Genomic DNA, 24,953 nt, shown 5'->3' on the forward strand with positions numbered 1-24,953 from the left:
AATTCAGAAAATAATAAATGATCGATCCAAGACTTCTTCCTGTGTTCCTGCTTTGGACTCTATTAATAGTCTTGGTAGTAAACAATTATTTAATTTTTAATATTGAACGAGTTGTAAATTCACAAACATACACAAATAAGATTTTTAAACATTTGAGGAAAATTGAATAATACATACTATATTGTAGAATAACAAATTTACTTACTTCCTGGTTCTTCTTGATGATTTAGTGTCAAATTTTATCATCTGATTTGCTTAAATATCTACATCATTTCAGAGCATGTAAATTGAGTTAGCAATTTACTTGGTTTCTATCGTACTCTCAAAACAGGTGTGGTGATTTAACATTTTCATGTCGCTCAAGGATTATAGTTCTCTTTGTTAGACTAGTAACATTTGACCCACAACAACCTTCATTCCTGATGTAAAATATTTGGAATGTGTTTTATAAAGTGATTCCTGCTTCTTGTGTCTCACCCAGTCTCCATGTAGAAACTCAGTGACACCTGGCTGGACTAATGAAGCACCCCTCCATTTGCCCCTTTTCATATAATACTAAACACATTTATTAAAATGCTTTCTTTGTATTTATGCAAAAGTTTTAAATGACTATTTTGCAATTCTACGATTATACATCTATAAAATCTAAGTAATATTTTCCTTAGGCTTCAGAGACTGTTATATTTTCCTGCAAATGTTGCTTTGAAAAATAGAAAGTAAGGAATGTTCTTCTCCATGTATATCATGCAAAGGCAACTGGACTTATTTTATCTGTGTCTTTCCTGTTGACTCAGGGGAATTTATTAAGTAAACAGAGTGCCAAGGAGAGGCATCATTAAAAGATACGGGTGAATCATTGATGCTGGCCTTCTCATAAATATTGATAAGAAAGTATAAAAAGTCAGAACTGTTGAGGTAAATGAGGCGAATATAAAAATATCATAGGATGCTGAGTGTGTGAAAGTTTAATTTAGAATTTGACTCTTCTATGCTGGATAAAGGAGTTCACATTTTTCTCCCAGAAATTCTGATCTTATCCTCAGGAGGCTTAGGATGCTTATCTCCCCTGAATTTTGGCAACCTAGAGAAGAGTTCTTCACCAAACCATAATGAAATGGTAGAAAATACTGCTTTGGATTTCTGGGATGACTTGATTATCTTCCAAAATGGACAGCATATTAAAGACAGATGAGGAGTTCTATCCCTGCTTTGGCCCTTGGAATTTAGGGAAACCTTTTCCACAGCCCATGACTAATATCATAGCAATATTTGCTAAGTGTTGCATTTATTGCCTTTTGGTGACTTTCCTTCATAGTATCATTTACTTTCATTAAATCCTTTTTTATATTTGTGCATCTGGGGCATCTAATTGTGAGAATATTTATGAACCAAGAAAATAAATATTTGGAAATCTGGCCTTGGATGTTTTAACTTTTTCATTTCCACGTTTTCTGTGATGAAAGATGTACATTTTATTACTGGAAGAATATAATACTCATAAACACATATATGTAATACAAATTTTACATTTTACACATTATCCGTATTTTCTTCACAGTTATAAATATGGACAAAACACATGTGTGCATTTAATGCCAGGAGTGCATATTATTTATAGTACTGAAAGATGAGAGTATTTGAAAGTGGTATAGAAAGAAGAAAATACGAAAGGAGGAACAAATCGCTAGTGAACACACAGGACAAAACATAGACATCGAGATGTGTTGAATTTATAATTGATATACTTTAGAATAGGCATTGAAAATATTTATGTGACATATTTATGTAGAGATTTGTTGTTGTTAGTGCTGTCCAGTTGATTCTGACTCCTATCGACCCTGTGGACAGCAGAGAGAACCTCTCACCCTCTGCTATTCACAGAGTTTTCCTGGCCAGTTTCTTCAGAGTGGGTGACCAGGCCCTTTTCCCTAGTCCGTCTAGACTGAAAGCTCCGCTGAAACCTGTCCACCATGGGTAACCCTGCCGATATTTGAAATACCGGTGTCATAACTTTCAGCATCACAGCAAAATGTAGCCACCAGAATATGACAACAGACAGGTGATGTGGATCCCTGAAGAGAAAACAAACCTCCGCCACAATGGTAACAGCGTCGGATCTCAAACACTCGACCACCATTGGTAGAAACAGTGAAAGTGAATTTCTGTTTATGAAAATTCTATCCCTTTGCCTTTATTTTTGTATCCAAATAATGGTTCTTTTTATATTATGTTTCTTAAACTCTTTAACAGTAATAGATGTAGTAATCACTTTTGAGATTTTATTAATTACAAGGCATTGATTATACACTTAAATCATGTCATTTTCCCAAACAGACAACAAAAAACTTTATGAGGTGAGTATTGTTATTCTTCAGAGTTTGAAGAATTCTAAAGAGTTTGAAGCAGACAGAAGTTAGTTAAGTATCTTGGCTCCACTACATGTTGTTGTGAGCACTCCGTCTTTATTGATTTTCTTAGAGGAAAAGGAGTGAGTTTCTATCTCACAAAGCACTGCATTTCATTTGAAAACTCCTATGAGACGTGTTTCTTCTCCACAATATCTTTTCTCAGACTCCCAGATGTTGAGTTGCCCGACTCTCTCTCTCCCTGGATCACTCGCTTACTTTCTACTTTTATTGTTTTCTTCCTAGTCCCTAATAATTCTCTAGCATCTCTCTAGGCCTCCTAATAGCTCACTTTTAATTTAGACTGATTCATCTCTATTGCACTCCTATCTGCAATCTAGTATGACAAATGCTTTTTAAATAATGTATCAAATTACCTCTAAGGTATTTTGAGGTTTTTGAGCGACTGTGTTTTAAGCCAATGAAACATACATAGTTTGGCTCCCAGAGTTCACCTTCCTTAACAACTGGAGGAAGAGCTTCAATTACAGTTAATATTTTGCTGCAACATATCAAAGATCAAAAAATAAAATCTACGACAGAGGTGGGCAAATTATGCTTCACGGGCCAAATTTGGCCCATCATCTATTTTTGTAAAAATTTTATTGGAACACAGCCAAGCCCATTTGTTTACACATTGTTTATGGCTGTTTTCATACAAGAGTGGGAGAGTTGAGTAGTTTCATCAGAGACTATGGCCTGTAGAATCTAAATTGTTAATATATTGCCCTTTACAGAAAAAGTTTGTTGACCTCAGATATTGATAATCAAAATGCTCATACAGATTCCAAACATTTATAATAACCACTAAGGAGCTGGTGTAGAGTTATATAGAAAGCTGAGTCATCCAATAATACCAGCATAAACTTCCTCATATCTTTTGTAATAACTTTACAATTTAATTCCCCAATTTACAAATATCTAATCTTTACGGTATATATTTATTGAGCGATTAGGAACCAACAATATCAATCAAGTGTAAACTTCAATATTTTCAAATGTTTCCAGCTTAGCTTAGAAATTATAGATCCAGTTAGAAGGAAGCAAGCAGTAACTGCGTGATGTTCCAGCGATAGCTGTCCTCCTCGTTATTTAATTGTGACAACTCAGCAAATAATAGAGATGAGTCTCTCAATTGAGTATAATGCATGAATATCATGAAGAATTTGGCTCAACTGGTTATGATTAGAGTATTTCTTCTCTTTTCAAGAAAAATGGTTAATAAAAATTTAGGATATTTTTTAGTATCCTCCATTCTTATATTAGCTTTTGACTTCATGGAAAACAAAAATTTCAGGGCCAGAGCTGTATGATCACTAAATTCTAATCACTAAATCTTCCAATGAAGTACTATACTCTAATGCATAAAGTAGAGTGAACGTAAAAGATTTTTTTCACAAAAAAGAAATTCTCAATTTTATATATAGTAAGACTGCCATTGTTGGCTTCTTTATTCCTGTCTATATAGCTTCTCACATAAGTAAGTAATTAAATGTATTGTATGTGTAAGCTATTTTATCAAAATAGCCACAATGTTGAGAAAGTTGTAAAAGTCTTAGCTGTTGATAATCAATAGAAGAAGCTTCACATAAAGTATTTATTTAACTACATCACTGAACCACGGCAAATATAGTCATAACTGGTATCTAGTAATATTTATTTCTTTATACTTTAATGAAGAATTTGAATTATGTATGTGGAAATTACAGAGTTCTAAAAATATGTATTGATAATTTTTTAAACTGATAAATTATATGACAGAAATTTTAAATAAAGTAATGAAAAACAATTTTTGATTTCTCAAGAAAATCTAATCACATTATTCTTTGAGTTATCCTGCTTTTCACAAAGTTACTAAATGAGCTACAGTATGGAGAAGATAATATCTGGAATATTCTAAAAAGACTGTTAAATTATGTTTATAGTGTATATAGTAAATTAAAGTTAATATTAAACGTGATTTAATGTTTCCTGAATTTCTAGAAAGAGTGTTTCCTGGTCAAATCATGAAATACTCTTCTCTCTTGCAATCTTTTGCTCTCTTTCTGTCTGTCTTTAATTTTCTATGAATTATTGTGGAACACTGGAATTAAAAGATGTCAAGACAAGGAAATGAGGTCAGTTTCATAGTTATAGAGTGGAAAGACGAGGCAAAGGAGGAAAGCACATTAGAGAAGATTGGAATTTGAATGGAAAAAATAAAATATATACACACACATATATATACGTAATATATATGAGAAGAATGAGAATTTGAATGAAAAAGGAAAAAATGCCTAATTATATATAGGTATACAGAGAGAGATATCTATGTATACATCTACATTCAAATATTCTTAGTAAACTGCTGGAAATAGAAATATAAGAAAGGAAAAATAACTCTAATATGCAAATATTAATAGAGTTTTGAGCAGCCCTATTTTTCATTAATTGCTCTTCATTAGGCCTCTAATTTATGACAGCACTCTTATTTTTCTCTTGCTTGAGAAAAATAGTCTTCCTCGCCATGTCCATGAAGGCTCGCTTGACTTGCCGATTCCTTAGGTCGTAGATAAAGGGGTTCAATATGGGGGCTACTGAAGTATTTAGCACAGCAACTCCCTTGCTCATGTAGTAAAGGGAAATAATCACAAGTAAAATGATCTATAATATTGAACTTACAGTAATCGAGCTGTATGAATAGCATGAGTGATGGGAATATGATTAAGAATGAAGCCAGCCAAGAGACAAAGACAAGGAGTGTGCAGACTCTCCTATTCATTATGGTCATGTAAGGCAGAGGTTTGCAGATGGCGATGAAATGTTCATAGGACATCATGGCCAGAAGGCAAAATTCAGTGACTCCCAAGAGAATGAGAAACAATAATTGAGCCATGCAATCACTAAAAGAAATGGTTTCATCTCCTGAAATAATGGTACCCAGGAAGTTGGGTGTACTGACAATCATAAGTGAAACATCTAATAAAGAGAAATTTCTGAGGAAGAAATATGTGGGAGTCTGGAGTGGGAATCCAGCAGTGCCAGGGTGATAATGGTCAAGTTCCCAGTGATGCTGAGCCTGTAGGTGATGAGGAGAAAGACAAAAATCACTACCTAAACTGGATCATTTGACAGTCCCAGGAGAATAAACTCAGTTATTTTTGTGTGATTTCTCATTCTTCAGTTGTCATTTGTTTTTCTCCTGCCAGATCTGTATGAGAAAGCACAAAGAACAAACTTGAAGAGTGGCTTGACGAACATCCAAGTGCAGAGCTGGAATTTGGCCTGAGTAATATGCCCTTTCCACCTTCAGGGGAAATTTAAAACAACTTGACGTTTACAATGATGCTTTAATTTCCTCTCCTTCCCACGTAGAAACTCTGGGGCTAAAGCAGATTAAAAAATTTTTTTTGGATTACACAACTTGAAGTGATAGCACTGGGATTTATAAGCCAACCTTTACAATCCTAAATAAAATACAATGTTAACTTTCAAAGATCTTACACGCAAGGTTCCTAACCAATAAGAACCACCTTGTGTCATTGCTCCAATCCCCATACAAATTTTCTATTGTGTTAGGTACAGGTTTAACCACAGTGAGACTTTTCCAAAATGGTACATATACCTTATTTTTTAATAATAAGTGACTTGTTTATCCTTAGCCATCTACCACTCAGCTTTTCCAACTCTTAGTGGTACATCACTGCAAGTGAGATATACTGAAGCTATTGTCATGAGAAACCCAGATGTTAGGGAAGGAGGCAGAAAATAACATACACAGGAAGCACTTAAAACCGAGTTGATTGCGTGTGAATCCCTGGCGATGTTTCATGACAATTCAGCCTATGTGTCATAATTGTGGAATTTATTTCAATACAACTGATGCCCCTTTCTATTTATAATAATAACTATTATTATTTTTATTTCAGAAGAATTTCCCTCAGTCAAAGGCACAAATAGGTGTTATTGAAGAAGGCTGATTGCAATATGTTTATGTATTTATTACTTTTTTGTTTGTGTTTAAAAATTTAGGGTTTTAATTTTTCTATTTTTTAATAAAATGAAAAGGTATTACCATAGATATTGCTATAAGGAAGACTGAGGATTTCTAGGTTTGAATCTAGGCCACTTACTATGTCTGAAAATCACTTAACTTCTCTGTGCCTCAGTTTCCTCATCCATAAATACATTTTCTTCCTTTGAATATCTGTCTATCTTGTAGAGTTGTATGAGCTTTAAATAAGTTAGTGTATGTGAAGCATTTAGAAAAATGCCAAGCACACAACGAAAGTCATATAATGATTTGCTCTGTGAAAAATATGTTTCCTAAACAGTAAATTAAATACTTTCAGATTAAGATGGTGTGCTATGTAAAAGCTAGGTATTCAACATGGTGCTGAAAGTCCCAGCCAGGATAATTAGGCAAATTAAATACAAATAAGTAAATAAGTAAATTGCATCCCTATTTACAAATAAAATGATCTTATATATAGAAAACACTAAAACTCCATAAGAAAGCTGTTTGAACTAGTAAATGAATTCAGTAAATTTGCAGGATACAAAATCAACATTAAAAATACCTATCGTGTTTCTATACACTATTAGTGAACTATCTGAAAAGGAAATTAAGTAAAACCTTTCAATTATAATACCACCCCAAAGAATAAAATACTTAGGAAAAACTTAACTAAGGATGTAAAAAACTTGTACCCTGAAGAATAGAATGCTCTGACAAAAGGAATTAAAGAAGACACAAACCAATGGAAAGACATCCAGTGTTCGTGGATTGGAAAACTAAATACTGTAAATGTGTCCATGCTCCCCAATGCGATCTACAAATTCAATGCAATCCCTGTGAAAATATCAATGGTCTGTTTTTTTTCAGAAATAGAAAAAAATAATTCTAAAATCATGTGGAACCACAAAAGACTGTGAATAGTCAAATCAATATTGAGAAAAAAAGGTCAAAATTGGCTTCCAGATTTCAAAATATATCACAAATCTACAATATCTGTATCAATAAGGGGTAAATGTCCAACATATATAAGGAACGCCTATAAATCAACAGCAAAAAGCTGAAAGAAACAAATTCTAGTAGCCTAATTAATAATGATCTGAAGACTTGAGCAGGACATTTTTCCAAAGAAGACATACAAATACAAGGAGATAAATGGCCAATAGGCATTTGATAGACGCTCAGTGTCACTAATTTTCAGAGAAATGCAAATCAAAACCACAGTGGTATATCACCTCACACCTATCAGGATGGCTATTATCAAGGAACGAGAAGATAACAAGTGTTGGTGAGGATGAGGAGAAATTACAATCCTTGTCCGTTGTTGGAGTGATTGCAGAATTGTGCAACTGCTGTGGAAAACAGTATGGATGTTCTTCAAAAATTAAAAATAGAACTACTATGTTATCTAGCAAGCTAGTTCATGGGTATATATTTAAAATAATTGAAATCAGTGTCTCTATGAGATGTTAGCATTCCTGTGTTCATTGCAGCAGTATTCACAATTGTCAGGATATGATAACAACTTAAATGTCCATGGCAGGGTAAATGGATACAGAAAATATGGGAAATAACATACAATGGAATACTATTCAGCCTGAAAAAGAAAGGAAATCCTGTCATATGTGGAATGTGGTTGCAGGGGGTGGAGAAGGGGAAAATGGGAAAGTTGCTAATCAATGGACATAAAGTTTCAGTTTTACAAGATGAATAAGTTCTAGGGATCTTCTATACAGCATTGTGCCTACAGTTAACAACACTGTCTTATGCCCTTCGAATTTCATATGGGTTGATCCTGTGTTAACTGTTCTTACCCTTAAAAAAATGTAATCTGTACCTACTCGCAACTGTAACAGTTAGATATAGAGAATAATACTAATAATAATTGCTACAATTTATTGACAGCTAATTATGCTATATGTGTTACAGATTTATTTCCATCCCTATAGTAAGTTATGCATACCTGATTTACCAATAGCAAAATTCACTCCTAGAAGTTATAGAAACCTCAAGTTTGTCAACTATATTTGTTTTATTTAACATACAGATTGTACTTCAGATGGTTTGAATTGAAACTGAGAAACCATAACTTTCCTCTAACATTGTGAATCTCCTTCAATTTTCTATTACTTTTTGTTCTCTCTCAACAAATTCTGTGCTGGCTCTCTCAATTGAATATATCACATGAGGATCACCAGGAATGTTGTACCACTCATTAAGATTATAGCATATTTTCTATTACTAAAAGGTGGTTTATATAATTTAGAATACCTTTTAGTATCCATAATTCTTATTTGAACTTTGCACTCATGCACACACACACACAGATGCACACACATCATCTCAAAATACTTTAGGCACTTACTAATGTGTTAAATAGAAAGAGTGGAAGAATGTTTTAACAGATGAAATCTTATTTTTGTATAAGATGGGAAACTCTACTTTATTATGAAGCTTTTATTTTCTAGAAAGCTTAAATTATTTCTTTAGGTATAAAAGAATTTGGATACAAGCCCTGTGTCAAACAAGTCCAAACCTTGAGAAAGAGCTATATGCATATGTGTGTATGTATATATATATGTATGTAAATTATACATATACATATACATATAAATTTATATATGTATATTTCAGCTTAGTCAGAAAGCAGAGCTTACCTTCTATGGAATTAAAGAAAGTGAACTCATTCTACATATCTAAAATGGATATTTATTCGCTATTTTCTGCAGTTTGTATGTGTATATGTATCAACCTACCTATATCTATGGAGTCATTATGGGATTTGGAAATATGGAGACTATTTAGTACCATATCTACAAAAGTATATATGTTAAAGATCTATGCTTTTTATCATTAGATAAATTATATTGACTTACCCCATTAAAGTGAACAAGTAATATTTCTTGGTTTCTAAATGAAAGCATTCACATTTTTTAGCATTCATCTTTTTTAGAGAAACTGCAAGATGATGAAAGGAATTTCTGTCAAACATAAATTAATATCACAAAACTATATTTTCTATGTTGACTAAGTAAAATATCACATCAATATTTATACATTGTTTCCTCCATTCTTGCCAATCATTTTCTCTTCCAAAACAAAACTCAAAATACAATTTTACTTTTTAAAACAACTATTGTTTAATATCTTGCAACTAACACAGTGTTCAGAAGTATGGGAGTCAGAGAGACATAAGAAAAGTTATTTAAATTGAGTGAGAAATATATTAAACGAATGTGCTTGTAAACTACTAGAAAAAAAGAAAGAGAATGAACTAGTCTAACAGGGAGGCTGTTGTGATTAGAAGAAGCTACTGAAATTTCATGTTCTATTTTTTAAATTGCCCTGCAATGCGTCTCTAATGCATTACACTGTATCAGTTCGTTTGCTTGAGAAAAATGCAATCTTCCTCGCCATGTCCGTGAAGGCTCGCTTGACTTGCTGATTCCTTAGGCTGTAAATAAAGGGGTTCAGCATGGGGGCTACTGAGATGTTTAGCACAGCAACTCCCTTACTCAAAGACACTCTGTCATTTGCAGACAGTTTAATATACACAAAAATGCAGCAGCCGAAAGAGATAGAGATGACAATCATGTGAGATGAACAGGTGGAAAAGGCCTTTGTCCTCTGACTAGTAGAAGGAATTCTTGAAATGGTTCTGATAATATATATGTAAGATAGAATTATTAATGCCAAAGTGAACAGTAGAATGAACACAGCATAGGAAAACCCCATTATCTCCAGGAATTTGGTGTCTGAACAAGAAAGTTGCAGCAGGGGAAAATAATCACAGGTAAAATGTTCAATAATATTAGACCTACAGTAATCAAGGTTTAAGAACAACATGAGTGCAGGGAACATGAATAAGAATGAAGCCAGCCAGGAAGCAAAGACAAGGAATATACAGACTCTCCGATTCATGATGATCATGTAATGCAGAGGTTTGCAGATGGCAATATAACGGTCGTAGAACATGACAGCCAGAAGGTAAAATTCAGTGACTCCCAACAGAATGAGAAAAAATAACTGAGCCATGCAATCATTAAAAGAAATGGCTTTATCTCCTGAAATAATGGTGCTCAGGAACTTGGGTATACTGACAGTCGTGAATGAAACTTCTAATAAAGAGAAATTTCTGAGGAAGAAATACATGGGGGTCTGGAGGTGGGAATCCAGCAGGGTGAGGGTGATGATGGTCAGGTTCCCAGTGATGCTGAGCATGTAGGAGATGAGCAGAAAGACAAGGATCACCACCTGGAGCTTTGGGTCATCTGACAGTCCCAGGAGGATGAACCCTGTTATTTCTGTCTGGTTTCTCATTCTTCAGTTATTAGTTTTCCTCCTGCCAGACCTTTGTGAGAAAGCACAAAGAACAAACTTGAAGAGTGGCTTAACATGTATCCAAGTGTGGAGCTGGAATTTGACTCAAATAGTATGGCATTTCACCTTCAGGGGAGATTGAAAGCAAATTGATAATAACAGTGATCCATTAATTTCCTCTCTTTTCTGGGTGAAAACTCTTTCGTTGAGGCCGACTTAATAAAAGTCAGTATCACAAAGATTGCATTAGTTGGACAAGGATTTGTTCCCAGACTTTTCTGACTCCAAATACCACCTGTGAACTTTCAGAGATGTGACCACGAGGTTCCTTCTCAATGAGAACCACCTTTGTGCTATCGCTCCAATCCCTATACAGCTGTTTCAGTATGTGTAAGTTAAAAAGTTTAATTACATCAAGAATCCTCAAAAATAAGAAAGACAGTTTATTATTTTTTTAAGTGACTATTTTGTCCTCAGCCATCTGTCAATTTCTGCTAACCCTCAGCTTTTCCGACTCCCAGTACTACTTTCTTGGAAGGCAGAAACACTAAAGTCATTGCCATGAGCAACTTCAGATGTAGAGATAGAGGGGAGGAAGAAGTGGAAAATAAATTAAGCCGGAAGTGCTTAAACTGACATTGATTTCATCTGAATCTCTGGCAATATTTTATGACATTTCAGCCTACTTATGTTTCATTTTGATGACTTTTATTCCTATGCAGCTTATTTCCTTTCTATTTAAAATGATTACTGTTACTATTATTATTATTATATTGAAGAATTTCCCTCAGTTAAAGAGTTAGATAAGGGCTGTCCAAGACATAGTTCAATTTAATAGTTAAATTTCTTTATTTGTATGTGCTTTTAAAATAGTAAGTTTTAATTTTTCTCTTTATAAAATAAAACTTAAATGGTATTACCCTAGATGTTTCCATTAGGAAGAGGGAAGATGTCTGTGTTTGAGTCCAAGCCACTAACTAGGCCTGCAAATCATTTAGTCCCTCTGTGCTTCATCTATAAATACACAGTTTATGCCTCTGTATACAAGCCTGTCTCATAAGGTTATTGTGAGCATTAATTGAGTTAATATATGTGAAACATTTAGAAAGATGCTTAGGATTTAATAAAAATCTTATAAGGCTTTGTTTAATGGAGAAAATGTTCCCTAACCGCCAAGCAGAAAACCTTGGGATTAAGATGGTGCCCTGTATAAAAATCTGTGTCTAAGATAAATAATAATGAATAAATTTAGCACCAGGAGAACCACATGGGAACAATAACGACAACAACAAAATAAGGTCGAATCACCTGGTTGTACAGTACCTGTCAGGCATTCTAGGCAAGTGTATCTTAGCTTTGCTTCTCCACTTTGCATACCTGGTGACCTCTCCCACCATGGTGTATCTGCCTTCTTCACCCCGTTACCACCCCCTAACCCATCTACACACACAATTCACTTTTATCTTCAGCTAGGATTTAACCAGCACATTTGAGGCATGTTCGGTATTTGCAACATGTCAACATTACTACCAATGGGCAATTCATTTCTCTGCCCTTCATTAGAAATAGTAACCTCTATGAGAATGATTGTGAAGCTTACATTAAATAAAATAGATTATGTAACTGGCATTGTGAGTAGCAGATTTCTATGACACACAAATTCACCTCTTTCCTTATTCCCACAACACTAGGTTTAATACTCATTGTGTGAGTTCCGTAAGAATCTTATACTCGTTCTTCCCAGCCCACCACACATCCTGTTCTGAAATCTCCTGTGAACTCCTCCACTGCTCTGGTATCGATGAAAGGTAGTAGAGTCTTACCTTCAAAGCTGTTGCAACATAGTCCAGTGTCTCATATAGCCATAGTGGGTTTAAACACTTGTCTAATTAATTAATATTGAGTTTGTTGTTGAATCACCTGTTAACATCAGCTACACTTCTCTATTTTGCGACAAATTCTAGGCTGTGTATTACGCAGGTTGCATCTTTGTTTTACAGGAAATATTTTCCTACTTTACCTGATTTTCAGGATGTATTTATCTGCATGGCCTAAATTCCCTGTAGTAAGTAAATTTATAACAAAGGATATGTAAAGGAAACCATATTTTTTGATCTATAATTTAAAATTATAGATCACAAAACATTATTTCAAAATTCCTTAAATTTCTTCACAAATCATCCTTTTTATCTAACTTTCCTCCTGCTCAGTGCCATCACTCTTCCTTTACCAAGGTCTGCTTTTCATTGAATGAGCTAGTTTTTCATAACACCTTGAAGTCACAAAACACATTCTCATCAACTAGACAAGATTTGGTTTCAATTTCAAGATTGAAATTTCTGAAATAACCTGTTGACACTAGAGATCCAGATTTTTAAAAATATATATTATTAAAATTCCATAGTGAATAATGTATCATTGCACTCTGTTTTTAACTTTATTTCAATGTTTTTGCATATTTGTTTTTCCTTTTAAGTTTCCTATTAATTTTAAGACTTCTCTGAATAATATACAATGACTTACACCTTTTGGCTACTGATTAAGCTTGTGAAGGAGTGTATGAAGAGCTGTGAAGAAAGGTATTAATAGTCAGGGTTCACGTGAACTTCACTGAAAGTGAATATTTATATAAGCAGTCTTCAAGGACCAGAGAAAACAGGCTTAAAGAAATTCTAGCAAGAGATGATCCAATGCCACAGAATTGGAGGTAGGATCTTACACTTTTTATGTAAAAATGTTTATGAAAATTCAGTGCATTGTGTTCACTTATCGACATCAAATAAGTCTGCTAAGAATCATCTGCATGCATTCGTCACCCCTTTGAGAGAAATAAACTTAAATGATTAACAAGGTGCTTGTGATTCCTAGAGCATTAAGCCATCCCAAGGATATAGTCCTGAAGAGTCCCAAGGATATCTCCAAGCACTTAACTCACCTTCTCAGCTTTTAATTCTGAATGCTGATCTATATTTCCCCCCAGAGGAACATGGTTTAGATTATTAAACTTTATGTTTCCTTCCACCCATTTCATCACAATCAATTCTTACTTGCCTTCTAAGAATCCCTGAGGCAGACTCATTGAGCTATTCAGAATGAAAACCAATAATAATAGTTCATATTTGTTAAATAAGATGATTACAAAGCATCTTCCAGGCATCATTCTGAAAACAACTTTATATCTTACCCTTCCAAATTCCCTACCATCAAGTTAATATTAGCAATAACCCTCTCGATAAACTAGATATTGATGATTTCTTTGATGTCTAGGGTGAGAAAAGGACTCTATATTAAAGAGTACATTAGGTTTGAAGGACCAAAGGATGTTCCTCCAAGAGACTGAAAGAAAAGCCTTACACTGGTTCCATTCTACTTCTGGTGTGTTTTGTTGTTATTATTGTGTTTAGCAATGTTTTATGTTGCACAGTATGGAATTATCCTTAAGAAATGCAGTAACTTTGAAAGTCTACTTGCTTCAAATTTTTCTATGTTTAGTAAATTCTCTCTTCTTCACTTAACCTTCATTAGAGGTCATAAGAAAAATATCACAAATCATATCCCCAAAGCAGTGTGCTTTATTGATTATATCACTCAGTTTCTTTCTTATTGAGTTAAAGAGTGGTTCAGGGTTTAGGATTATACGTTAGAGAAAAGGAAGATTGCTTAATTCAATGCTGTGGGTAACATCTACTTTAGTTTCATAATTACTCTAAATTTACTTGGGGCACTGCTCAATCCGTCTATGTTTTGAGCCATGACACAGGGTTCCTCTTAGAAGATCTCTTGGCCTGAGTGAAACAAAGACTCCTCAGGAGAACCAATCCAGTGGTTGGAAGGGTTGTTTTACTAGATGCTTCTTACTCTTTTTCCACAATTATTTTAGATGACTATTTCCCGGGAGAAATCAGAAGAATTTATAATTCTTCATTTCAGTAATGATGGGCAGATTCAATTATCAGCATTCATACCAGTCTTCATCAAATCAAATCAAGGAAAAAGAGAAATCATCAAGTCACAATTAATGACAATTTCAGAAATGGTAACACTCACATCTGTAGGGATTTATGGTGAATATCAGCTCATAATCTCACACCTTCAGTTCATTAGCAAGCCCCCTATAATTTAAACAAGGAAAGAAAAGTAAAAAGATGATAAGATTGTAGTATCAAAACACTATTAATTTATTATTTATGACATTCTAGGATAAATTCTTATCACAGCAAGTATCTGGGCTTTGCAGTTAGAGAAACATGGATTAAAATACAAATGGGCCACTTAATCCATTTTGGCCTTTGGATGAGTTACTTAATTTCTTTGAGTATCAGTTCTATTTAAAATTGAGTTGAAATTTCAAGAGTGTATTTGAGAATTAATTGAAATAATATAAATGACAGTACTGTATAAATCATGTGGCACTTAATATTCTTTTAGAATAGCTGTTTTATTATCTTTATTTTCCTTTTAGTTGGAATTTACCATTGGGAAGGATATTCATAGTAATTACGATTTAGCAAAAGCACTATTTATACCAGAGAAATACTAAGGACTTTTGTATTTTATCTCATTTAGCCATTATAACACAACTATAAAACTTCTATCTTTATTCCCAAATAAATAACGAAGCTCATAGATGTTATGTACCTTACGTATTTTCAGACAGTTAGCAAATGTCAAATATAATCATGGACCACCTGAAATTAGCCTTAAACAAAGTACTACATTGCTTATATTCAATTAGAAACACACAAATGAGGAGACAGCAATTTCTCAATTTCACTTAGAGAATGAATAAATTTATATAATAAAAATATATAGTAACTTCTTTTTACACTTTTTAGTCTATCCGTTTGCAATATATAACTTCAATATATCCCATTCGATTTGATAAAAAATTGAGCTGACAAATAATGAATCAATGATAGGGTTTGGGAGACTTCCATTGCCTCTGTATGGCCAACTTACCTCTGATATTCATACCTAACACTCAGAATGACTGAAATATGGAAAATATTAGCAACTGCCATTGTTTTAATCCAAGGAAACCAGCATTTCTGAGAACAGTTGCTTTCATTGAACAAATTTGCCTTCACTTGTCAACGTTTTTGTCTTAAATTTTCCATTTTATCCAGAGGGGATGTATTTCTTTGACCACAGAGAGTAAGAAAAGAGGAAATACACAAAAGAGAAAGAAATATCAGAATGTGTTTTAAAACTCTCTGGTATGGTGTCTACATAGATTTTATGTAGCACAAGCCAGGTAATTTTTTATCTGTTCTCTCAGCCACTGGCTCAAAGGGACTAATTCAGTGAATCACAATTGCCAGAACAGGAATGTACACAAAACACTGAGGAATACAAAATGTGATACACATTAGTATTGAAGTTGGAAAAGGAAGCTTAGGGGTCAGTGATCAATGAGACAGAAAAAAAAGTAACAACAAGCAAACAACAACACCGTGTGAAGCTTGCTTCCGTTCACATTATTTTTCAGACAGAGTTTAGCAACCAAATGTCTTAATTCCTGATGCAGATCTCTACCCAATACTCCATGCCATTTTTTAAAACTGGTAATCTGCCATATTGTACTAAGTGCAGTCATTAACTCCATTATTTTTAATCTGCCTTCCAATAAGAATTTTTGTAGCATACTATTACTAATACATAATACTTTTCTTCCTGCTCACTCTTGCTTGCCAGGAATGACAACTGAAGAATTTCTTGATTTGATCGATTAATGTTGTAATTTATATGCCAATTATAATATTAGGAGTTAGTACCTTCCCTGACTAGTCTATAATAATATAATCATGCCCAATGAGAGAGTGTGAGTGAAAAAATTGTGCAAGTCCTTCATAAAAGTTATGCAAAATTCAGGTCCTTGAAGTTTCAAGTATGTACAAAGTAGAGCAAACACAATTTTTTCCTGTTTCTCTTCTTTTATTTATTATTTATTAATTTATTTTTTATTGCAGTAACATTGGATTATAATATTGTATAGCTTTCAGATGTACATCATAGTATATTTTGAATTCTGTGTAGATGACATCATGTTCACCACCCAAAAACTAATTATAGTCCGTCACCACACATGTGAGCCTCATCACCCCTTTTCACCTCCTCCCTCCCCCCTTCCCCTATGGTAACCACCAATCCAATCCCTGTTGCTGTGTGTTTGTTTGTCATTGTTTTTATCTTCTACTTATAAGTGAGATCATATGGTACTTGACTTTCTCCCTCTGACTTATTTCACTTAGCATAATACCCTCAAGGCCCATCCATGTTGTCACAAATGGCTGGATTTCATCATTTCTTATGACTGAGTAGTATTCCATTATTTATATATACCACATCTTCTTTATCCATCCATCCCTTGATGGGCACTTAGGTTGCTTCCAAGTCTTGGCTATTGTGAATAATGCTGCCGTGAACATAGGGGTGCATGTATCTTTACACATTTGTGTTTTCAATTTCTTTGGATAAATACCCAGCAGTGGTATAGCTGGATCATATGGTAGATCTATTTGTAATTTTCTGAGGATACTCCATACTGCTTTCCATAGTGACTGCACCAGTTTGCACTCCCACCAGGAGTGTAAGAGGGTTCCCTTCCTTCCACATCCTCTCCAACACTTGTTGTTTCCTGTCTTGTTAATTACAGCCATTCTGACCTGAGTGAGGTGCTATCTCATTGTAGTTTTTTTTTCTGCTTTATCTCCCCAAAGCCCCCCTGTACACGGTTGCATATATCTTAGTTGCAGGTCCTTCTAGTTGTGGGATGTGGGACGCTGCCTTAACGTGGCCTGATGAGCGGTGCCATGTCTGCGCCCAGGATCCGAACCCTGGGTGGCCACAGCGGAGCGCATGAACTTAACCACTCGGCCACGAAGCCAGCCCCCTCATTGGAGTTTTGATTTGCATTTCCCTGATAGTTAATGATGTTGAACATCTTTTCATATGCCTGTTGACCCTCCGTATATCTTCTTTGGAGAAATCTCTGTTCAGATCTTTTATTATGTTAAGGTATTTTCCTTACATATCCATTTTAGAGTTTTTATCATAAATGGATGCTATAACTTGTCAAACGCTTTCTCTGCGTCTATTGAGATGATCATGTGATTTTTATTCTTCGTTTTGTTATTGTGGTGATTCACATTGATAGATTTGTGGATGTTGAGCCATGCCTGCATCCGTGGAATGAAACCCACTTGGTCATGATGCATGATCTTTTTAGTGTGTTGTTGTATTCGATTTGCTAGTATTTTGTTGAGGATTTTTGCATCGATGTTCATCCATGATACTGGCCTGTAATTTTCTTTTTTTGTGTCATCCTTGTCCAGTTTTGGTATCAGGATAATGTTGGCTTTGTAGAATAAGTTAGGAAGCCTCCTCTCCTCTTCAATTTTTTGGAAGAGTTTGAGAAGAATAGGTAATAAGTCTTCTTTGAATGTTTGGTAGTATTCACCAGGGAAGACATCTGGTCCTGGACATTTATTTTTTGGGAGGTTTTTGATTGTTGTTTCGATCTCCTTCCTGGTGATTGGTCTATTCAAATTCTCTACTTCTTCTTGGTCCAGTTTTGGAAGGTTGTATTTTTGGAAGAATCTATTCATTTCTTCTAAATTATCCAATATGTTGGCGTATAGCTTTTCATAGTATTCTCTTATTATTTTTTGTATTTCTGAGGTGTCCATTGTAATTTCTCCTCTTTCACTTCTGATTTCACTTATTTGAGCCTTCTCTCTTTTTTTCTTGGTGAATCTAGCTAAGGGTTTGCCAATTTTGTTTATCTTTTCAAAGAACCAGCTGTTGGTTTCATTATTTTTTTCTATTGCTGTTTTAGTCTCTCTTTCATTTATTTCTGCTCTAATTTTCATTATTTCCTTCCTTCTGCTGATTTGGGGCTTTGTTTGTTCTCCTTTTTCCAGTACCTTTAGATGCGCTGTTAGATTGTTTATTTGGGATTTTTCTTCTTCGTTGAGGTAGGTCTGAATTGCTATAAACTTCCCTCTTAGAACAACTTTTGCTGTATCCCATAGATTTTGGCATGTCGTATTTTCATTTCCATTTGTCTCCACAAATTTTTTGATTTTTCCTTTGATTTCTTCATTTGCACGGAGTATCTTTTTCCATCCTGTCACTTTCAGTTTGTGAGTGTCTTTAGGTCTGAAGTGTGTCTCTTGCAGCATATATATGGGTCTTGTTTTTCTTATCCAATTGGCCACCTTATGCCTTCTGATTGGAGCATTTAGTCCATTGACATTTAAAGTAGCTGTTGCCATTTTGTTACTTTTTCCTGGGTGTTTTAGTAGTTCTTCTCTGTAGCTGTTGCCATTTTGTTACTTTTTCCTGGGTGTTTTAGTAGTTCTTCTCTGTTCCTTTCTTTTTCTCTTGCTCTCTTCCCTTGTGGGTGGATGGCTTTCTTTAGCAATATGTTTGATTTCTCATGTAGTACTTATTTGGTTACTTATTATATGTTTCTGATTTGTGATTACCATGAGGATCCTAGATAATATTCTGTGTTTATTGCATTCTATATTGAGCTGATAGACTCTTTAGCTTGACTTCTTTCTAAAAGCTCTAGTTTTTCACTCCCCTCCTCCCACATTTTATGCTTTGGGATCTGAACCAGTGAACCCTGGGCCACCAAACTGGAATGTGTGAACTTAACCGCTGCACCACTAGGGGCCTCTAAAGATAACTTTTATACCCAGACACAGATGTCCCAAGGTTTACTTTAACTTTTGTTTCAGAAAAAGGTAAGTTAAATTTAAAAATTAACTTATCTTACACAAAGTATATTAAGATTTGTTTTTCTATCATGGTACAGAGTAGAATATACGGGTTAACTAAATTAAGGGTGATTAAAATCATTTAAAGACATTGATAAATTATCAAATAGACATAAAAACGAATGTTTTCTTCATAGAGATTTGACTAAAATATGAAATGTGAGAATTATTTATTTTTCAAGATATTTCCCCCTTTCACTTAGGTTCACGTTCACTACAGATCACAGTATTGGGATGCTAAAGAATCCTAATATACCTCTATCATCCTTTCAAGTTTGGATAAACTTTTCTGAAAGTTTTATTTAATCTTTAACTGGAAGTGTTACATCAAAAATTAAAACCTAGAAAAAGAAACAATCTATAAGTATAGAAATTGAACATACCCCATGATTTTAGCTAAGCTACAGTTTTATCTTTTTGTCTAATAAAGACACAAGGGAATCTATTGAAATTATTAAAGAGAACAAGATAGGAAAACATTATCTCTAGACACCGCTCTTCAGAAAGTATTATTTATGTACAGGAAAAAAAAAATCCACACTGTTTGTTTTTAAAATTCAGGAAATATGCAGCAAAACACTGGTTGTTTCACAGTCCTGAGGGAATATGGGAAAATTTACTGGGCTTGTTTTCTCCAATAAGGAAATTTCTGCTACTTACACAGAAACACACACACACAAACTAACATGGTAAACAGACTCTATATTAAAATGAGAGTTTTAACTATCAATTGGTAGGACATTGTCTGAGTATTCAAGTCTGATGAGTTTGGTAGATTTTGACGGAGTATTTCTTCTTGGAATTTGGAAAAAACCTCCGGTGCCACATTTGGTTTGTAACTGGTTGGTCTGTGCAGGAAAACTTAAATATCTGAAGCACTTTAATTGTATTGACATAAAGATATACTCAAAATAGTTTAAAAGGATTGGTTATGTATATCACTTTGGGAAATAAACTGTTAAATGTTGTTAAACAAAGTCTCCTATAAAGGGCCACTTTGTCATGACTCATAACAAAAAGTCAACAGCAGCAAATCCCAAAAGACTTAATACTGGTGTTTGAATGTAGAGGAAAATTGCTTACTGCCATCCGTTCTTAATAAAACTGCAGGCGTGGCATAGGAATTAGACTTGAAAGAGCCCAAACACGTTGCTCTCATGCAAGAATACCTCACGACAACGCCTTGAAAAAAACGATCATTTCTCAACTGATTTGCCTGTGAATCTTGAAAGAGATTTGTTCTCTATATAGGTACGTTATAGGTATATTTCGTGACTCTTCATTCTGTTCTATTGACCTATTTGTCTACTTGAAGACAAGGCTTTATTGTCTCTTTATAAGTATTAAAATCAGGTAGTCTTAGTGCTCCCACTTTGTTCTTCTTTTCCAAAGCTGTTTTGGCAATTCCAGGTCCTTTGCATTTACATATAAATTCTTTATTCAATTTGCCAATTTCCATCATAAAAAAAAAACTTCAGTCGTTATGATTGAGATTACATTGAATCTATAGATCAATTTCAGGAGAAGCAACATCTGAAAAATATTGAGTCTTCCGACTTATGAAGAGACTAAGTCTCTACAGTGTTTGGGTCTTCTTAATTTCAGCAACGTTATGTAGTCTTCAGTGTACACGTCTTGCAAATATTTTGTCAAATTCATCCCTGTTTTTTACTTAAATTGAAAACCACATTATTTAAAATTTAATTTCTAATTTTAATTTATAGTATATAAAACAGGATTAATTTTTGTATTGATGTTGTACCCTGTACTCTTTCTAAACTCATTTACTAATTCCAGTAACATTTTTGTAGATTCGATTGGAGTTTCTTCTTTGATGATCATCTTGTGTGTGAATAAAGACAGTTTTACGTCTTGTTTTCTGATCTGGATGCCTTTTATTTACTTTGTTAGACTTATTGGACAGGCCAGAACTTTCACTATAATGTTAAATAGAAGTGAGGAGAGTGAATATTCCTTTATTCCTTTATTTTTTCTGATCTGATGGGAAAAGCATTTAGTTTTTCACCTTAAATATGCTATTAGCTGTAGGTTACTGTTAGATGCTCTTCATCAAGTTGAAGTGGTTGCCTTCTATACTTGGTTTCCTCAGTTTTTCTCAGCAATGGATGTTGGATTTTGTCAAATTACTCATGTATGGCAGTTGAATTATTTTTCATGGTTTATTAATACAAAGAATTATATCATTAGTTTTCTTTTAATGTTAGACCAACAATGCAATCCTGAAATAAACCCCACTTGGTCATGATGCATTATCACTTCAATGTAATATTAAATGCAATTATATTTATTAGAATTTCTGTAACTATATTCATAAGGTGTATTTGCTATAGTTGTATTTTCTTATAATGTCTTTCTCCACTTTTAGTATCATGGTAAAGCTGGCTTAACAATGAATTGAAAGGGTTCTCAACTCTTCAGTTTTTGGAAAGAATGTATGTGAAATTGGTATTTCTAAAAATTTTGGTAGAATTCACCAGCGCAGCCATCTGGGCTTAGGTTGTTTTTGTTATGTTTTGTGGGATGGTTTTTACCTACAAATCAATCAGGTAAACAGGTATAGGGCTATTCAGGTTATATATTTCTCCTTGAGAGCTTTGGCAGTTTATATTTTACATGGATGTTTGTCCATTTCATATAAATTGTCTTTTTTTGGCACAAAGTTTTTCACTGTATCTCCTTCTTATTCCTTTATTATCTTATGATCTGCAGTGATGTCATCTTTCTAAATTTTCATATTAGTAATTTGGGCCTTCTCACTTTTCCCTAATGAGACACATTAATCTTATTTATTTTTTTCAAATAATTCACTTTTATTCATTTTTTTTGTCATTGTTCCCTGTCTCATAGAGTTCTGCTCTAATCATTCAGTGTGTATAGGATAGTCCTCGGCAATTTGTGCTGAAACAAGCGGACATTCATACATCATAAAATTAACTTTATTCTGAGACTCAAACTATATTAAAAATGAAATCAAAAAGGATCATAGACATAAATGTAAAATGTAAAACTATAAAATTTCTAGAAGGGCAAATAAAAGAAAATCTTTGTGGAGTTGGGTTAGGCAAACAAATCTAGATATGACATTAAAGAGATAACCTAATGAGTAAATGATAAACGAAACTATCAAAATTTTTAAAAACCTGCTTTTTGATAGACATTGTTATGAGAATAAAATGACAAATTACAAACTGGGATAAAATATTTGCAAAGCATATATCTGATGGAGGATTTGTATCTAAAATGTATTTAAAAAATCTCAAACTTCATTAATAAGAAAAGAAAAACCAAATGAAAAATGATCAAAAACTAGAACAGACGCTGCACTAAAAAAGACATGGCTAGTAAATAAGCACATGAAAAGAGGCTCAACCTCACTAGTTATTAGGTTAATAAAAATTAAAATGGCAATGGAATATCATCCCTACATATTATAATGGCTAAAAGTTAAAAGATTGACCATACCAAGTGTTGGTGAGGCTGTGGAGGGAGTGGAACTCTCATACATTGCCAATGTGAGTGTAAAATGGTACAACCACTCCAGAAAATAGTTTCCAGTTTCTTAAAAAGATAAGCATGCACCTCCCATACAAGCCAGCCATTCTTCTTCTATATTTTTACTCACAATGTCCAAACACCTATCCAGAGAACATCTCATAAGTGAATGTTCATAGCAGCTCTATTTATAATAAAAATGGAAATAACCTGATTTTTTAAAAGCTGGACATAAAAAAAATTCAGAAATTTAAAATGTAAACAAGTTCAAAAAGTTGATCCAATTTGACAAGACAGAAGATATCTAACATTACACATAGGTCAACCTAAGCAGCCTCTAACTGTTCCATTTAAGCCAGTGATCTTTTCAATACTACTAAATTCTTTATTTTTCCTTATTTGAACTTGAGAGATAATTTAAATTTTAGCTGATCATTCCCAAATGAGCTGAGTTCTGTTTAAATGCTCTACATAGAACATAAGTATTACTTGAAATATATTTTCTATGTATATTTCATATATTATTGAAAAAGTTGTTGTAATGTCTAGACATGTATACCAGTGTCAATTTGCAAAATTTCAAAAGTTCTTAGCTCATGAAAAAGCTTTTTAAATATATGGAAGATATAGGGATTTACATATTTTCTCTGTTATTGAAATACTCTAATATATGCCATCAATTATTTTGTCTCCTTTGTTCCTTTATCTCATTTCATTTAATGATTATTTTGGGGGTCTTTCAAATACATCAGACTTCTCAAAATTAGTTGCATTTAATCAGGAAGTATTGAATATTGCAACTACATAAAAATATAAAAGTATATGAGAGTTTAAAAGTCAGTGAATGTTACCTGACTTGTGGTTGCATAATTGCTTTCATTTATGATCTAGATAGCTATTCCAAGTTATAAATGACTTACCATGTCCAGGGTAGACTGATTTAACTTCCCCCCACTGAGAACATGGTAGAAACAAGAGTCAAAAATAAATGAAGACTATTCTTGCCAGTTTCTCAAAAAGAGACATGTATCTTTTGTAATACTATAAAATATTCAAGTATTTCAAGAAGAAATGTAATTTCATGTTTTTACAGAGAAAGATTCAAAACAGATATGCAATCTGGAAATTATATGCATCTGTTAATGTCTTCCAATTTCACTCACACTCTTTAAAATCACTGGACCCGGATATCACAGAAAATTTAATTAGAATCATCTTCATGACAGATAAGATTTATTTTCTGGGTTTTTTTCTTATATATTTAAATCAAGCAAAATATCTTCATAAAAATTCTAAGTGAAAAGGTGATGGTCTAAATGAAAAGATGTTTGGGAAATTGCTCATTTGAAAGGAACACAAATTTTGTAACAAAGAATTATTGTTTCCAACTGTACGCTAACAAAAGACACAGTTTTATCCTTTTCCTCACAGGAGACACAAAGCAATTAATTGAAAGAGAAAGAAGAAAGAAAAAAGAAGAAGAAATGTCCTCTGGTGACTGGTGTCAGGACATACCAATTAAGCAAAAAGAGAGAGAGAGAGAGAGAAAAGAAAACAAAGAAATAAGGAGTTAAAAACTACTGTGAATTGTTTTAACTACAAAACTGAAAGAACATTCTCTCAAAAGAGAACTAGAAGTGATTTAAACTCTATACTTAATGCCAACAAGAATTTCAGATACTCCACTGCCCTGGGACAATATGACCAATTCTACTGGAAAGAGGGTTTTTCCCCAAAAGGAACCTGTCTCTTTTGTCCACTAGGCAAGATGTTAGGATTCCAGTAACTTGATTGTGACCCATCCCCAAAATTGGAAACTTTCACGGCCCAGATTTGTTTACCAGTCAGGGACCCACACCACTTGTCCATCTGTTTGTTGTCATACTGAGGTGACTGCCTGTTGCTGTGATGCTGAAAGCTATGCCACTGATATCC

At 33.7% G+C, this 24,953-nt stretch overlaps 1 protein-coding gene across 1 annotated transcript; it reads right to left on the minus strand.

Annotated features, from left to right (window-relative positions):
* Positions 1-9,765: 9,765 nt before the first annotated feature.
* On the minus strand, positions 9,766-10,719 carry LOC124228417 (olfactory receptor 6C1-like). Its single transcript, XM_046642911.1, has one exon. It carries the CDS (start codon positions 10,717-10,719, stop codon positions 9,766-9,768), a length of 954 nt encoding a protein of 317 aa, XP_046498867.1.
* Between the last annotated feature and the right edge of the window lie 14,234 nt (positions 10,720-24,953).

The sequence above is a fragment of the Equus quagga genome, chromosome 1 (genome assembly GCF_021613505.1).
Source record: "Equus quagga isolate Etosha38 chromosome 1, UCLA_HA_Equagga_1.0, whole genome shotgun sequence".
In the NCBI taxonomy this organism is placed as follows: domain Eukaryota; kingdom Metazoa; phylum Chordata; class Mammalia; order Perissodactyla; family Equidae; genus Equus; species Equus quagga.